General features: G+C 41.0%; 1 protein-coding gene across 2 annotated transcripts in view; it reads right to left on the minus strand.

The window, feature by feature from the left end:
* LOC100706982 (ephrin type-B receptor 2) overlaps nt 1-18,849 on the minus strand; it is a 62,320-nt gene that overhangs the window by 29,664 nt on the left and 13,807 nt on the right. For both annotated transcript variants that reach the window (XM_003459989.5, XM_025901828.1), the window contains exons 2-3: nt 8,007-8,071; nt 3,937-4,621 (exon numbers count right to left, since the gene is read on the minus strand). In XM_003459989.5, the coding sequence (XP_003460037.2) occupies nt 3,937-4,621; nt 8,007-8,071 (750 nt within the window). The remainder of the gene's footprint in view (nt 1-3,936; nt 4,622-8,006; nt 8,072-18,849) is intronic.

Here is an 18,849-nt window from a genome sequence, read left to right on the forward strand (position 1 = left end):
ACATATGAACATTAAATCAAATATGAATATACTTTCTGTCATGTCTTTAGTTTAGTTTATGCTATTTTACTTCAACAGGATTTATCATCGTCTCAGTCACATGAATATCCACTCTAACATGACATCTCTTTTCAACTCGGTTACACACAAATATTTTTTCTCGCTTTTTCTCTTTACAGAAAAAAAGACTGACAAACAGAACTCTGTGTTTGTCAGTCCTGGTATTCTCAATGTTCCTTCTCACGCACTCTCACAGCCTCCAAGGCCATCTTTGCACAAATAAGTCACTCCATATGAAATGTCAGTGAGAGACATGTTAGTAGAATCATTTCATAGTTTTCATTTTCTTATTTGTTATGTTGGTTAAACTTATACCTGATTACATTCTGATCATCATTAAGAATTAACACAGATTATGTCATGGTTCTGGGTCGGTGACCCAGTGTTTTTGATTTTTGTACTCTTATTTTTGATATTATGAATTATGACAGTGTGTTTTGGTTTCCCAGTATTCTGTGCTCCCTCTGTTTTCCATCGTCCCTGCCTGTGTATCCCCTCTAGTGTAGTCAGGTCTCTGTGTTAAGCCCGCGTCTCTGAGTCTGTGTCTTTGCGTGTGTGTTTCCTGTTTTATTTTGAAGGTCCGTGTCTGATCTCAGTGTGTTCAGATTACGCTTCCTTGTCTCGTCAGTCCTGATTTCCCCCAGCTGTGCTCTCCTTCTGTGTCTCATTCCCCTCGTTACTTCCCAGTGTATTTAAACCCGGTGTTTCTCTGAGTCAATGTCGCGTCGTCCCTCTTGCTGTGTGGATCGTCCTGTGTGGATTTTCCTGTGTCTCCCCGTGAGTCTTAATTTGTTATTTCCTAGTTTAGTTTGTATGCTTTTTTTTTTTTCTCCTGCCAGCCAATAAAGCTGTGACTTTGAGTTAACACCTTGAGTCTGAGCGCCTGCATTTTGGGTCCTACTCCTGCCTGCCACACTGCACTCCTTGACAGATTAACTATTAGCAAAATCACATATAAATTATTATTCTGTGTTTAATGATTACAACATACTTAATACCATTTCTCTCATTCAGAAATGTATAATGATGATTTCACATTCCTGTTGCCAGCCTCGTACACACAAAGACACTCATCTGCCAAGGCTTAATCATGTTTATACAAACTGAACTGAGGCATTAGAATAATTTTTATTACTTATTTAACATATTAATTGAACTTACACTTTGATTATATTTTTGAAAGATGGCAAAAGCACATAGGCAAACTCTGTTTTTAGCACTTTGTATCACTTTTAACATATAAGGCTCGATATTAAACCCTTTTATCCTTATCTTAATGACCTTATAGTACCATATCACCCTATTAGAGCACTTCGCTCTCGCACTGCAGGCCTACTTGATGTTCCTAAAGTATTTAAAAAGTAGAATGGGAGGGAGAGCCTTCAATTTTCAGGCCCCTCTTCTGTGGAACCAGCTTCCAGTTTGGATTCAGGAGACAGTGTCTGTCTCTACTTTCAAGATTAGGCTTCAAACTTTCCTTTTTGCTAAAGCATATAGTTAGGGCTGGACCAGGTGACCCTGAATCCTCCCCTTAGTTATGCTGCAATAGACGTAGGCTGCCGGGGGATTCCCATGATGCACTGGGTGTTTCTTCTTCACTCACCTTTCTCACTCACTGTGTGTTAATAGACCTCTCTGCACTGAATCGTATCTGTTATTAATCTCTGTCTCTCTCAACCAGTTTGAGGATAAGAAAGACAGACGCAACAACGTTGTCATCCCCTATGTAGCCGGTGTATCAGAGAAACTCAGGAGAGTTTTCTCCAAGCATGACATCCCAGTGTACTTCAGACCCAGCAACACACTCAGACACAAACTGGTTCACCCGAAAGACAAAACTCCAAAACACAGACTGAACAACGTGGTGTATGCTGTACAGTGCAGTGAGGAATGCCCGGACCTCTACATTGGAGAGACCAAACAGCCACTTCACAAGCGCATGGCACAACATAGAAGAGCCACCTCCACAGGACAAGACTCAGCAGTCCATCTGCATCTAAAGGATAAAGGTCACTCTTTCGAGGATGCCAATGTTCACATATTGGACAGAGAGGACAGATGGTTTGAAAGAGGAGTGAAAGAGGCCATCTATGTCCACTGTGAGCGACCATCTTTGAACAGAGGCGGTGGTTTACGACACCAACTGTCTGCCATCTATAATCCAGTTTTGAGTTCCCTCCCCAGACGCCTTAACGCCCACTCACATCCTGGGCCATCTGACCTCAGGAAATCACATGATAGGGTGGGGCCAGGTTTCACAATGAGCTCACCCGAAACCCTGGCTGATTAGGTCCCCCCCCACTTTCACACCTTGGCGCATGTGATTAGAGGATCACCAGGGGGTCCTTTGTCCCTCCTTGGGGGGATACTCCCACTGGGTTTAAATCTGGGACTCTCGGCCATTTGACCTTAGAACTGAAGAAGCTTCTCGGATGAGAGGTGAAACGTCTTCAAGCAACTCAAAGAAGTCCAGACGCTTTTCTTTGCAAACTCCTTTGACAATGACTAACAATGAAATCTTGTTCTTTAAATAATGATTTATTTAACTTCCCTTCCTAATTAGTGGTGTCACTTTCTTTGTCAGAGAGAAAGACACTGGTGCATGATCACTGATACTGATAGAATGAATCTGTGATGAGTGTCTGACAGTCTGGGATATCCATCATAATGGAGCTACAAACCAAAAGTCTACGCAAGAATATGAGTATTGTACAGGTGAAAAAACTTTTAATCCTTACAAGTGTGAACACTAAGCATTTGATAAACGAAAATACTTCATGTATTGTTTAAGAATTTCTGTAGAAGTAGTGGTAAATGGCCTGTATTTATATAGCGCTTTACTAGTCCCTAAGGACCCCAAAGCGCTTTACACATCCAGTCATCCACCCATTCACACACAGGTGACGGCAAGCTACATTGCAGCCACAGCCACCCTGGGGTGCACTGACAGAGGCGAGGCTGCTGGACACTGGCACCACCGGGCCCTCTGACCACCACCAGTAGGCAACGGGTGAAGTGTCTTGCCCAAGGACACAACGACCGAGACTGCCCAAACCTGGGCTCGAACCGGCAACCTTCCAGTTACAAGGCGAACGCCAAACTCTTGAGCCACGATCGCCCCTAGTGTAGTGTATATATTTTAATCTCAGATTATTGAGCAGTTCAAGCACATTCAGAGTTCAGGTGGGGAACTGTGTAGTTTACATTATCTTACACAGTGTTGCCATGGTGACAATCTGTTGTACAGGTAAAGTACCTTTGTCTGTATATATACATTTGGTTACAGAATGAATGAAAAATGTTGCACTTAAGTTACTTTAAGCTGGTTCATTTCGAGATACACTAATATCATCAATATGCATATAAAACTATTTGTATTTTCTTGCTGCTCTTCATCTGTGAACAGAGCCAGGGTGGGCATGTTGGGCTCAAAATTATATCACAATATTTCAAGAAAAATTGTGGTAGTGACTTCAGTTTGTTTGTTATTTTCTTCTTATTATTTGTTTATTTGCTGCTCCTCCTGTCATTATGGAGCACAACTAGCAAGTTCAGCCAAGTTGAGCCATTGGTTTACATTTGGGTTGCAGATCAGCTGCAACTGCATCTTTTGTCTCATGTGTGTGAAACACTCATCTTTCCATCTTTAGCAAGAACAGTTTTCTCACATATTTTGCAATGTATCGTGATTTGCTGGAGCTGTTTGAAGTAGCTCCATTTTAGGTGCTAAAAACACATGACATTGCTATAGCAACGATGTAGTAATTTGACATTTTATATGATGTAAAATTTACATTGGTGTTATTGCGAGCGATATAATATGGCACAGCCATAGAGGCACATCTCATAAGAACTCATTCACACATTCCTTCTTACCTTTGCAGACTGTACCATTCGCCACAGCCTCGTATCCAGCTTTACACATACAGCGGCCAATAGGTACCGTCCACTCCCCATCCCCATTACAGTACAGCTTGATGGGTACATCCACCTCCTCCCCATTAGGAACACACACTCCTCTGGCTGCCACAAGAGAGGTGCTCTCTGCTCCTGACAGTGTCTCAGGGAAAACAGCTCCATTCTGGATTATATGGGGACATTTCCTGTAGAAGACTCGGACAGCAATGAGTGACATGCAGGCACCATAATCCTGGAAAGCAAGATAGAAGCCATTGTGCGAAACAGGTCCAAAGCTTCGAACTTCACTGTTGATCTTCATGATGCGGCCACCGAGATCGACCTGAGAGAAGCTCTCGTCGGCTGCAATAGTGTCCACTTTAACCCATGGGTTTTCCATCCAGGGTGGGTATAATTTAGTGCCCTTATCCAAGTCAGATTCAAAGAAATAGAGGTTGAAGGTTTCCTTGCAGGAGCCAGGGACATTGGGTATAGAACTACAGTCCCGTACTGAAAATTTCATCTGGACATGGATACGCTGAGCACCACGGCGACGGATGTATTTGGTCCGGACCCAGTTGTTTTGGCTGCTATTAAAGATATTGCACACCTGGTATGTTCGGATGGTGTTCATATTTTCATCGTATCCACTAACTTCTTCCCACTAGAAGAGAGCCAAGAAACAGAGCTACTGATAAAGTGACAAACATGCAAGCACTAAAACATTGAAGTCAACTTGGAACAATCCAAAAGCAGAAGAAGCTAGTGGAGTCAGCCAGTACTGCTGATACCAAGACAGAAACTTTTAACCCACAAAGGCAGCTTATAGAGGGGAGAGCAGTCACTTACAAGTCACTCATCAGAAGTTTGCAACCCATTTTAATCACCACTAAATCCCTGTGATTTTTATTTTCCATAATAAGTAGTTAATAGAGTAAAACACACTTTTCAGCTTTTCATATATTTTAAAGCTGGGATTTTTGAAGATCTGGAAATCAAATGCCCCCATCTGTATGGCACATTGGGTCAACTTCTATTCTTTAAATTTGCTTAAATAACATAGATGTGACAGTCAACAGATAAAGGTTCAGACATTTTTTCACAGGGCTTGTTTGAGTTATATTTTTTCATTTCCAGAAAAAATAAATTATTAAACACAACTGAGTATCAGCTACATACTGAGTTTGGAGGACAGAAACAAAGTATTGATCCAGCCATGTTAGCACTGATCTGATACCAATACCAGCATTAGTATTTATACTATCAATATTTGGATGTAGCAAGCCAGGTGACTTAAAGGAAATTCTACAACTTTTAAAGCTTGGTTTAGAAATTTTTTGGACAGTGAAAAAGTATTTCCCCCCTTCCTGATCTCATAGTTTGCATATTCTTCACACTTAAAAGTTTCAGGTCATCAAACATCAAATAGATTTAATAAAGATGCAGTTTTAAAGATTGTGCAGTAATGCTGGTATCACTGGATACCAGCACAAGAATCTACTTTATTGATAAACATGGAGTATTACTTCTATAGAGTGTGCTGAACTTGATTCTTCAGAAAGCTGATTCTGGATCAATGGCATATGTTTGACCCCCAGATTAAAGTAAAAAATAAGACTTGTAGACTTGTAAGTATGACTTTCCAGTGGGCCACCATGTATATATTTTCCAGGTGCTCTCATTTAATGTTTTTTTTTTGTTTATTTTCATGACTGTTTACATTGTAGATTCTCACAGAAGGCATCAAAACTATGAATAAACACAAAACTATGAATAAACACATATGAAATTATTTAGTAAACAAAAACTGTGAAACAACTCAAAACATGTTTTATATTTTAGATTCTCCTAAATATCCCCCCTTTGCTTTGATTACTGCTTTGCACATTGGCATTCTCTCCATGAGCTTCATGAGGTCGACACCTGAAATGGTTTCCAACAGTCTTGAAGGAGTTCCCAGAGATGCTGAGCACTTGTTGGCCCCTTTGTCTTCACTCTGCGCTCCATCTCATCCCAAACCATCTCCACTGGGTTTAGGTCAGGTGACTGTGGAGGCCAGGCCATCTGGTGCAGCACTCCATCACTCTCCTTCTTGGTCAGATAGCCCTGACACAGCCTGGAGGTGTGTTTGGGGTCATTGTCCTGTTGAAAAATCAATGACGGTCCAACTAAATGCAAACCGGATGGAATGACATGTCACTGCAGGATGCTGTGGTAGCCATGATGGTTCAGTGTGCCTTCAATTTTGAATAAATCCCCAACAGTGTCACCAGGAAAGCCCCCCCCCCACACCAATCACACCTCCTCCTCCATGCTTCATGGTAGAAACCATGCATGTAGACACCATCAGTTCATGTTTTTTGTGTTGCACAAAGACACGACATGTGGAACCAAACATCTCAAATTTGGACTCATCAGACCAAAGCGCAGATTTCCACTGGTCTAATGTCCATTCCTTGTGTTTCTTGCCCCAAACAAATCTCTTCTTTTTGTTGCTTTTCCTCAGTCGTGGTTTCTTAGCAGCTATTTGACCATAAAGGCCTGATTCACACAGTCTGCTCTGAACAGCTGATGTAGAGATGTGTCTGCTACTGGAATCTGAGGTGCTGTGAACTTGTGATTTCTGAGGCTGGTGATTCAGATGAATTTATCCTCAGCAGCAGAGGTGACTCTTGGTCTTCCTTTCCTGGGGTGGTCGAGACAGTTTCAGTGTAGCACTTCTAATGGGAAGAAGTCCAGTTTTTGCAACAGCACTTGGGGACACAATCAAAGTTTTTTAGCAGTTTTCCAGACTGACTGACCTTCAGTTCTTACAGTAATGATGGACTGTTGTTTCTCTTTACTTAGCTGATTGGTTCTTGCCATAATATGAATTCTAACAGTTGTCAAATATGGCTGTCAGCTGTGTACCAACCTGACTTCTGCACAACACAACTAATGGTTCCAGCCCCATTAAGAGTGCAACAAAAGAACCCTGATAGGCACACCTATGAAGTGAAACCATTTCAGGTGACTACATCATGAAGCTCACTGAGAGAAGCCCGAGGGTTTGCAGCACTGTCAACAAAGCAAAGGGCAGCTACTTTGTAATATAATATACTCTGTAATATAAAACATATTTAGAGTTATTTACCAGTTTTTTCTTTGCTATATAATTTCATATATCTTGCTTCATATATTTCATGTCTTCAGTTTGCCTCCACATTGTAGAAAGTAGTGGTGCAGTGGATCACGGTTGATCCGTAATGCGAACCGATCCCACTCCACGGTTCGGGATGCACGTGATCCAAAGATTCGAAAAAGAAGGAAAAAAAGTATGTGTATGGTGCGCGTGGTCAGTCTGTCAAGCGATAGTTATGGCCAGCGCTAGCGGTCCAAGTGGAGGAGCAGAGGAGTTTGCGGCATTTAAGCAGCCCTTTGCTCCCCAATCCGACCGGGCTAAAGCTATTACAAAAGCTACTGGGGTGTTTAGCTGCAGTCGGGAGGCCGTATTCCCTTGTGCAAAACAAGGGAATACGCTTGATACCCCGCTATGATATCCCGTTGCGCGTCCACTTCAGTGACAAGATCGGACCCAGGCATGTATGAGCAGGAAAAGTTTAAAGTTATGGCTGAACTGTCCCAGGCATCTTCTGTTGCCCAACTACAAATGGGTGGACCTCCAGGTCAACGGAAAGCTACGTGACCGTGACAGCTCATTATATCACAGCTGAGTGGTAGATACAAAGCCCTGTACTGCCCTATATTGCACCTTAATTTGTTTTTATATAATTGCGTGGAATGAGTCTTGAGTTGAATGTTTTTAATAGGCAAAAAATACTTAAATAAGTTAATAAGTAAATGTTCAAATTTTGTCTTTTTTTCTTTTTTTGCTGATCCGAAAATTGATCCGATCCGTGACTTAAAACCGTGATCCAATCCAAACCGTGAGAGTTTTGATCCGTTGCACCACTAGTAGAAAGTAGTAAAAATAAAGAAAAACCATTAAATGACAAGGTGTGTCCAAACTTTTGACTACATTGTTCCTAGGTGTTGATTTTTCTACTCACCCCTTGAGATGGGTAGGTGGTCCAGCCCAGTTCTGCTGTTGCTGTTGTTGAATCCATTAGTACCTCTGGAGATAATCAAAACCAAAAAGGCTGACGTAAGAATTAGAACTACGTTACACTGCACTAAAAACTGTGTGTATTGAGCTCTGTTCACACTGGAAATGATTTGCAGCGATGTAGTGACCATAGACCATAAAAAGTGAATGACATTCAGTGACTTCAAATGACAAACAGTAAAATAACTGAAGTGGATGGCCTACAAAATAAAGAACCACCAGTGAGACACAGAGCACTTATTACTGATATATTCTGGTAGTTAATACATCAGAGGTTTAAACCAGAGCCTGGAATGTCACCTAGTGATCAGACGTTAGCTTCAAACCAGTGTGAAACAACCAAAGTACTTCCAAAGTACTTTCCCTGTGTTCCACGTTACTCATTTTGTTCCTCTTGTCTCTGTGTTCCATGTTCACTCTCTGTCTCCCAAGTCAGTCATGCGCCCATGTCAGTTTCTCCCACAATCTCAGTATTAAGCTCGTGTGTCTTCGTCTTCCGTATTTGTCTTGCTTACTGATTTATTTTGATCGTTCCGTGTCCTGTGTTACAGTGTTACAGTTTTGCTTCCTCCCTGTCTTTTTTATGTCAGATTAGGTCCAGTTGTGTTTCCCTCCTGTCCTCCCTCGTTACTGTCTGTGTATATATTGTGTTAGTTTCCCTTTGTTTGTTGTTGGGTCATCTGTTTGTCATGCGTCAAGCTCAGTTATCCCACGTTTAACTGTCTTTGTCCATATTTATGTTTTATGTCTCAGCTCATCACGTTTTCAGGTTTTAGTTGTTTCCCCATTTTTTTAGGTTAGTCTTTGTTTCCCTTTTGTTTTCTTTTCTTTGCACTGTGTTTAGCCGTCAATAAATGTAATAAGGATTATTATAATAAAATGCCAGAGGATAAAAAGAATAACACTAAAGGTACATGGACTATTAGAAATAAACAAACCAAAGCTAATTACCCAGACTTTTTCAGAGAAAAAATATGGTTATTACAAATAGGAATGAGGTGGTTAACAGATAATGATAACAGGTAATGATTTCATTGTCAGTGTGGGTCCAAATCTGGCAAAGGAAATTAAAAAAGTACCCTGCTTGAGGAGAACAGTGTGGGTGAGGACTGTGGACCAGAAAATCCTAATTCAGTCCAACTGGAAGTTGTAGAAGAAAGTTAATAATTATTTATTATTAACTAGAAATAGTTAATAAATGTAAACAGGCAGCGATGACATTGATTTGACTAGTTGACTATAGTAAAAAAAAGTAATTGATGGAATTATGTCCCTACTATATGTAATTTATCATTCAGAACAGTTACGTTCACAGACAAAATAAAAAATATCCAAAGTTATGGATATTTAGAGAAATATTACAGAAAGTTGGTGACAAGAATAATTTTACTCATTACAGGTTGGTCTCCTTACTTTCACAGTTCTCTAAGTTAATATTTGTTGCAAGGCTTGTAAAGTTCATTAAGAATGATAATATTTTAATGGAGAGTCAGTATAGAGCATGGGTGTCAAACTCCAGTCCTCGAGGGCCGGTGTCTTTTACATGTGTCCCTGCTGCAACAGACCTGAATAAAATTAGTAGGTTACTGACAAAGGTAGTGGACTTCCTGCTATTTTAGTTGGGGATTCCTGATATAGATAATAAAAAAGTATAGAGTGGGGATATTTATTGACCTGAAAAAGGCATTGGATACAATTGGCTACAAAATATTGTTACAAATATGGAAAGATATGGTGTGAGCGGGGTAGAAAACAACTGGTTAAAAAGTCATCTTGGATAGACAGCAATTCATACAAATCGGACACTCAAAATCTGCGTGCTTGAATATTATCTGTGGTGTCCCGAAACATTCAGTATTGGGTCCCAAACTGTTTACTATGTATATCAATGACATCTGTAAAGTGACAAACATGCTGAGGTTTGTTGTTTTTGCAGATGAGACAATGAATGTTGGTTTGATAAAAAAAATAAGCTTATCCAAAACCAAATTTATGTTGTTTGGAAATCAAGAAATTGTGAAATGCGGAATCAGATATCGATAAGGTATCCACTGAAAGAGTATTTGAAAACAGATTTCTTGGTTTAATTTTGGACCACAAGCTCTGTTGGAAACCATATAACAAACACCTAACATAACAAGATGTAACAAGATGGCAAAAACCATGGGGATTTTCAGAAAATCAAGGCACATCCTAAACAATAAAACATTCCACACACTTTACTGCAAACTCTTACTGCCATATTTAAATTACTGTGCTTAATTCTGGGGTAACAATTAGAAGAGTTCTCTTCAAAGATATGCACAATGCATAATGTTTGGTATTGTGAACACACCAATAATCTATTTTTAAACACACAAGTTATGAAATTCATGGATTTGGTACAATATAAAACTACACAGATGATGTTCAAAACAAGTAATAAAATGCTTCCAAATAATATTCAAAATTTGTTTCAGAACAGAGAGGGAAAATACGACCTGAGAGGACAATGCAATTTAAAGATTAAAAGCATGTGCATAACAGTTTGTGGAGTAACTTTGTGGAATGGTTTAGATGGGAAATTAAAGTTTAAATATTGCACAATTTAAGAATAAATACAAGCCACACATATTTGATAGGTATAAAAATAAAAAAATTCAGATTAATTATGTATAACTTATTTTACCTGCTGCTATTTTATAGCTGTACTATTGCATAGAATGAGAATATTAATATGTTGGTGATATGAGACAGTATTTGTCTATAGACAGATGTAAGTGTATGTGTTTGTATGCATGTATGCATGACCATTTTGGTTACAAAATTGTAGTTAAACTTAGGGGCAGGACTGGATAAGCCACTGCCTCTTTCTTTCATACACCTTCTGTTTTTGCTTTATGGATCATTGTGTTGGAAATTTCTTATGCTTTCCATTTCCTGTTTGTTTTGTTGAAAATTTAATTGTTCGAAAGAAAAGAAAAAGAAAGAAAAGAAGAATAAGTCTTGTATTTGTCCAGCGTCATATTAAAATGTAAGCACCCAGTGTTGCATTCAAATGTCCCATTTTCTGGCTGCTCGCTTTCTATTAGTATCAGCAGTGATTAATGAGGAGTTGGGAAGAAGTGACAAGCCAGGTGTCACAGCCGCCGCTAAATAGGAAGAATAGAGGCCATGAGCGCTGACCTGCAATCAATTCCCACAGACTCAGCCAAGAAGGGTGGAGAAGAGTAAAAGCCCCTTTTCCATTAGTAGAGCCTCGGATCGACTCGCCACGACTCAACTCGGATCAAGAGGTTTTCCATTATAATCGAGTATGACCTGTGGTTGTCTTTATAGCAACGTGACCAAGCATCCTGTGACGTAATTATTATGTGACATGAACAGCACAACAAAGGTGGACGTCGAGGCCACGATATACCTGCTGCTCGGTGGCTTTTCGTCAGGCTCAGGGACCACTGAGTTGTTTATTGCAGCCTTTTCCTTCTTTTTTTTTCTCCTGGGTGAGCAGGTACTATTTTAGTACCTGGTACCACCTGGTACCAGGTACTAAAATGCAGGGGTGGGGAACTCCAGGCCTCACGGGCTGGTGTCCTGCAGATTTTAGATCTCACCCTGGGTCAACACACCTGAATCAAATGATTAGTTCATTACCAGGCCTCTGAAGAACTTCAAGACATGTTGAGGAGGTAATGTAGCCATTTAAATCAGCTGTGTTAGATCAAGAACACATCTAAAACCTGTAGGACACTGGCCCTTGAGTTCCCCCATCCCTGACCTAATGGAAAACCCTGTAAACTGTCATGAACCGTGGAGAGTCGATCCAAATAGTTACTAATAGAAAACTGCTTTAAGCTCTGGCTGTATCTCTGTGTCGCACCACTGACACAACCTGCAATCTTATAGACACACACATTTGCCATATGTTACCCGATATTGGTATAAGCAAAACATTCAAAAGCTGCTGAAATTTAAATTTAAAGTTGCACAAATTTGTATTCTCTGAACAACTTCAAAAGACTGTTATTACTCAGTAATAAATTTGAATTGTAACAAAGCTATAGTTCCCTTAAGCTCTAGGCAGCCTCATTGTCTTTTTATATAGTTTTTACACTAGCGTATTAGGATCACCATAGCTAAAATAATAATAACTGTTAAAAGTATGAAAATAAGAGAAAAGATTAGACTACTTCATCTATAGTGGCTCTTTAAATTTGCCATTGTATCTCCTGCTTGAATCAAATTGTGTCAGTCTGACAGCCTCTTTTATAACTGGTAAACCTTCTTTCAAAATTAGAGAGAAAGAAGTCATGGTTTAACATGTTTGTTAATTGTGAAGAGCAGTGCAGCAGTAGATCATTTAAAATACAGGCTAGCATGGGCTGGAGCTACTGATGGGAGATAGACAGGGGAAACGGGGACATCATGGGTTTGTGAGGGTGGGGGTGTATTAGTATATGTTGCCCTCATTTCGTGACTAGACACTCACCATCGCAGCTCAGTCTCAGCAGCTTGAATGCAAATAAGTGACTACAATATGCTGGAAGTACTGCATATTCAATCTAGTTACATCCTGTTTAAATTAGAACGAAGGGTAACTAATTGTTTTCTCTGAGATGTATAATCTCTGTGAATTACTCTTATTAATGGCAAATTTTTGTTTCACTAAACCCTTGCTGTGATGCACCTTCTTAATATTTATTGTAGAATGCACTGTCTTTCTGTACAATAATGGCTCTCTGCCTTTCCACTGTCTCCATCTGTCACTGCAATTCTGCAGCACATATATAGAGAGATCTCTTGTTCTGCCTTTGCTTCATGAATCAATGAAAAGTAGGGCAAAGAGGAGGAGAGAGTGGGCCAACTAAGTCCAGCAAAAATAATCATTGTAGGCTTCACAACACTCTGCATGCCATGCTGGATTAAACCCACAGGGATACCTCAATAAAATTCACTTTGCTTTATGTCCCAGCACTGCCTGCCATGCTGCTTACCAGCTTTCATACTCAAATTCCTAATTTCTGGGAAATGTGTATCTATATATATTAAATTTTAATTAGGGCATACAATTGGTAAAAGATATATTATTGGTATAAGAGGGTGGCATCACAGTGGCAGATATCCAAAAAGAGGGTCTCCAGTACGAAGAGTTGGACAGCACCAGGCCCTGACATGATTCACGCCTACTGGCTGAAAAAGCTGACTGCACTCCACAAATGTCTGGCAGTACAAATCAACCAGCTGCTAGCTGATGAGAGACACCCAGAATAGCTACCAAGGAGATGCTCTGTCCCCACTGCTGTTCTGCATAGGCCTGAACCTCCTCAGTCAGACCACTGACAAGACTGGCTATGGATACCAATTACGGAATGGAGCAATGTAGAGGAGGTGGTGTCAGCCACCTCCTCTACATGGATCCCATGTAGATGACATCTACATGGATGACATCAAGCTGTATGCCAAGAGTGAATGAGACATCGATTCACTGACCCACACCATCAGGATAAACAGCAATGACATCGGAATGTCGTTCGGACTGGAGAAGTGTAGTCGGATGGTAACAAAGAGAGAGAATGTAGTCAGAACTGAGGGGATCGAACTACCAGACGGTAACATTGCAGACATCAAGGACAGCTACAAGTACCTGGGGATCCCACAGGCAAATCGGAACCACCAAGAGGCCACAAGAAAAGCTGTAACCACCAAGTACCTGCAGAGGGTCAGACAAGTCCTGAGGAGTCAGCTGAAGGGTAAGAACACGATTCGGGCTATCAACACCTACGCCCTGCCCGTGATCAGGTACCCTGCTGGGATAATAAGCTGGCCGAAGAGGAGATAGAAGCCACTTACATCAAGACAAGGAAACTCCTGACCATGCATGGAGGGTTTCACCCCAAGTCCAATACCCTAAGGCTGTACGCTAAGTGGAAGGAAGGAGGCCAGGAACTAGTTCTGCCAGAGGTTTCTTCCTGTTAAAAGGGAGTTTTTCCTTCCCACTCTCGCCAAAGTGCTTGCTCATAGGCGGTCATATGATTGTTGGGTTTTTCTCTGTACCTATGAAGCGCCTTGAGGCGACTTTTGTTGTGATTTGGCGCTATATAAATAAAATTGAATTGAATTGAACTGAATTGAATAGTGAGCATCAGTAGCACAGTCCAGGATGAGGCAGGGAACATCCACAAATACATCAGGAGGATGGCCGCAACCGACCGCATGCTCAGTGAATACCTCAGGCAGCAGAAACCCAAGAAGTGGGGGAACCAACATGAAAGGCCAGACCACTCCATGGTATGTACCAGTGACAGGAAGTGGGTAACATCCAGAAGTCTGCGCTCTTCTGGACAGAGATCTTAAATGTTGTTGCTGGGATCTGCTGGAGCCACACACGTGGCAGCACAGGAACAAGCTCTGAGCACAAGATCCATCGAGGCTGGAGTCTATCACACCAGGCAAGACCCCAGGTGCAGGCTGTGTAAAGATGCCCCTGAGATAATCCAGCACATAACAGCAGGGTGCAAGATGCTAGCAGGCAGGACATACATGGAACGCCATAACCAAGTGGCCGCATAATATAGAGAAACATCTTTGCCGTTTATGGCCTGGAATTCCCTAGGTTAAAATGGGAGACGCACCCTAGGGTGGTGGAGAATGACAGAGCTAAGATCCTGTGGGACTTCCAAGAAAATGGTGGTGGCAACCAACCGGACAAAGTGGTGGTGGACAAGCAAAAGAAGACAGCCATAGTAATAGAAGTAGCAATACCGAATGACAGCAACATTAGGAAAAAAGAAGCATCAAGGGCTCAGCCTGCACCTGGGGTCTTGCCTGGTATGATAGACCCCAGCCTCGATGGATCTTGTGCTCAGAGCTTGTTCCTGTGCTGCCACATGTGTGGCTCCAGCAGATCCCAGCAACAACATTTAAGATCTCTGTCCAGAAGAGCGCAGTCCTAGGATCAGCTAAAATATTGCACAGGACCCTCAAGCTCCCAGGCCTCTGGTAGAGGACCCAAGCTTGAAGGACTTTTTTTAAGAAGAAGACTTTGGTATTGGTATAAGAGAGAGGCAAAAATGGCATCCATAGGACAGTTCCAACACTGCTGACCAAAAACAACACTCATCTCATCCCAACTCATCCCAACAACAAGACTCATCTCACATTAGCCAAAAAAAAAAACCATCTTGATGATCCCAAGACCCCAAGAATACTCTATGGATGGATGTGACAAAAGCTGAAATTATTGGAAGGTTTGAGTCCTATGACATCTGGTGTAAAACTATCACAGCATTTCATAAAAAGAATGTCATACCAACAGTCAAACATGGCAGTGTTAGTGTGATCATCTGGGGCTGCTTTGCTGCTTCAGGACCTGGATGACTTACCATAATTGATGGAACCATGAAATCTGCTCTCTACCAGAACATTCTCAAGCAGAATTTCCAGCCATCAGTTCATGCCCTGAAGCTCAAGTGTGCTTGAATTGTGCAGCAGGATAGTGATCTTAAAAACACCAGCAGGTTCACCTCTTCATGTCTTAGAAAATTAAAATAAAATCCCCAAACTTTTTGGAGCCCAATTGAAATGCTTTGGCACGAAGTTACAGAGAGTGTTCATGCTTGAAAACTCTCCAGTGCGGCTGAATTAAAAATAATTGTCTTGGCTTTCAAGATGGTATTGCATTGTGGATCACAATCTGATGGTGCTTTTCTATGTTCATAATTAGTTCATTAGTTATTAGTTTTGAAAAGATCCCCAAAACCACTGGCTGAAATGGAGCTCCAAACCAGTACACTGCCTCCACTGTGTTTTACTGATGGCTGTAGATACTCACTGTTGAGCTTCTTGCCTGACCTCCTCCTCCAATGATTTGAACAACAAATTTGAAATTTGGATTTATCACTCCATTAGATGAGATGCCTCTTGCTCATGTTCCATGTGCTAGTGGTTTCCCAATTTAGTTTTCTGTTAGTGAAAGTTGCCTTTTGTTTTGTATTTTTGTATGCTAAATGGCTTGCTTTTGTTAAGATTAGTCTAGTCTCCAAGTGTCTGCATTTGGGTCCTCTTTACAAAACGTCATCTGCGCCATCAGTCATCAGTTCTCTAAGCCCTGTCTCCAAAGCTACAAACAAGGTACGCTAAACGAAGCTCAGGAGTAACTAAAGATGTGATACACTGAGCAGGAGAACCGCAGGCTATACTGCTAGTGATACAATAACTGAATAGTAAGACTATAATTTGCTGGTGGTTCAAGAAAATTGTGCTCTGATAAAGCACATGAAGGTTACAGTAGGAAAATCACAATTAATTTTGAAATTAATTGAGCTACACAGATTAAGCTACACAAATCACCACTGTGCATGGTAACAGGAACAGAAAGCGATACAATACCACAGTGAGAGCAAACACCAAGTACCTACGATAACCCATTTACTCCACTGATAGTGTTAGCAGAGATATGAAAATGCGCAGGAAAATCTGACGTGTATGGCAAACTTCACCGACGATACTTTGTAAAGTAAAGTGTGTTGTGTTAGTCCCCGAAGGGAAATTACTCCTCTGCATTTAACCCATTCACCCAGTGAAGCAGTGGGCAGCCACCAGTGCAGCGCCCGGGGAGCAGTGTGTAGGGACGGTACCTTGCTCAGGGGCACCTCAGGGTAGCCGTTCAGTGGGGTCGAATCCCCGACCTTCCGATCATGGGGCAGACACTCTACCTACTGAGCTAGGGAGGAATGAACACACATCAGCCTTCGGCCATTTTGGATGAATGCACACGCCCCCTAGAGAGCACCAACTTTATTAACAGCCACACACATGTAAATCACACATCAAACATAAATAAATCCTTTGGCTGTTTCCACAATTGAGAGCATTTTCTCTCCTCATGTCAACACCCCCACTTGCTCTCATATTATGATGCTCTTAAGTAACAAAAGAAAACACATATAGGGTTTCTTCCTCGGTACTGTGTACATGTCCATATACCATGTTAATGTCCAAACATAAACTTCTCAAACTTGAACAACTTAACTTTTGTTGCAGGTTTTGTCATTACATCTGCTACCATCTCTTCTGTTGAACAATAATCCAGAATTATTTTTCCTTCACTCACAGTTGACCTCACAAAGTGGTACTTTATGTCAACATGTTTACATCTGTCTCATCACAGGATTCTTCGCCAATGCAGTTGCACCCTGATTATCTTCATAAACCTTTGGCGGTGCATATTTTCCATCGATACCTTGTAACAGTTGCATTAGGTACAAAACCTCTTGTAGGGTTGCAGCTAAAGCCATGTACTCAGCTTCACAGGTAGATAATGCAACAGTAGGTTGCCTTTTGGTTTTCCATGAAATTAAAGGACCATCTACAGACAAGCTTATGCAATAACCAGTTGTACTCCGTCTGTCTGTTACATCAGCTGCCCAATCAGCATCACTGTATGCCCACAACCTCAGTTCTTTGTTGTCACATTTCCTGTAACACAGTTCTTTCTCGGTTGTCCCTTTCAGATATCTCAGTACATGTTTTACTGTAGTCCATTGGTCTTCAGTTGGCTCAGTAAAGTACTGTGAAAGTTTACTGACTATAAAACTCAAGTCTGGTCTTGTGCATGTAGCCAAATAGATCAGACTACCAAATGCCTCTCTGTACCTTTTGACATCACTCATCTTTTCTGCATCATCAGCATAGTTCAGTTTTTGCTCACAAGGTGTCAGTCTTTCTTTACAATCCTGCATGTTGAATCTTTGAAGTATTTTTTCCACATATTGTTTTTGTGAAATTTTTACACAGTTGTCACTCTGGTCAAAATCTATACCAATGAAATGTCTCAGTTTACCCAAATCCTTCATTTTGAATTTTGCTGCAACCATTTTCTTCACAACAGTTAGTTCACTTCCGTCACTAGCAGCAATGATCAGGTCATCTACCCATATTATCAGAATCACCTTCTTATTTTCTGTCATCTTTGTGTAAACACAATGGTCAGCAGTATTTTGCACAAAGTTGTTCTCACTCAGATATTCATGCAACAACTTATTCCAATTTCGACCTGATTGTTTTAGCCCATATAGCGACTTTTTCAACTTTCACACCCATTTTTCATTTGTGTCGGATTTCACCTCATAACCCTCAGGTTGTTCCATGAATACCTCACAATCTATTGGTGCGTGAAGATAGGCAGCTTTAACATCCATCTGATGTAAAAGCATGTTTTCTTGTGCTGCCTTTTGCATCAACACTCTAATACTAGTGAAGTTAGCAGTAGGGGAAAATGTTTCTTCATAATCCACACCTATCTTCTGACTGTATCCATTGTTTTTGACTGCATACACCCATCTACCCCCCCACTGTCTTCTTACCCTCAGGCAAAGTGGTTAAGGTAAATGTGTCATTTTCTCTTAGTGATTTCATCTCCTCATCCATTGCACTGACCCATCTCTCTGAGTTAGATGAAATTATTGCTTCCTTGAATGTTTGGGGTATGTTACACATTGCTCTGTAATAATAATCCATGTTTGTGAGTACTTGATCACAATCCTCCTTGTCAGTAACATATTCACTTAAATACCCAGGCCTTTTTCTCACTCTGGAAGGGTACCTTGCAGCCTTGCAGTCGAATTCATTCTCCCGTGACTGGCTGCTCATCTCAGACATGCTTACTGGGATCTATTCCAGAGTATCTATGTGTTCTGTACTCAAATCAGTGTTTTCTCTGGTCTTGGTGGACCTGTATTGTGTCTCAAAGTCACCCTCATCATCTGGCACCATGTCAGTCTGTGTTTGTCTTTCTACTCTTGTTTTGG

Source organism: Oreochromis niloticus, linkage group LG20, assembly GCF_001858045.2.
Source record: "Oreochromis niloticus isolate F11D_XX linkage group LG20, O_niloticus_UMD_NMBU, whole genome shotgun sequence".
Taxonomy (NCBI): domain Eukaryota; kingdom Metazoa; phylum Chordata; class Actinopteri; order Cichliformes; family Cichlidae; genus Oreochromis; species Oreochromis niloticus.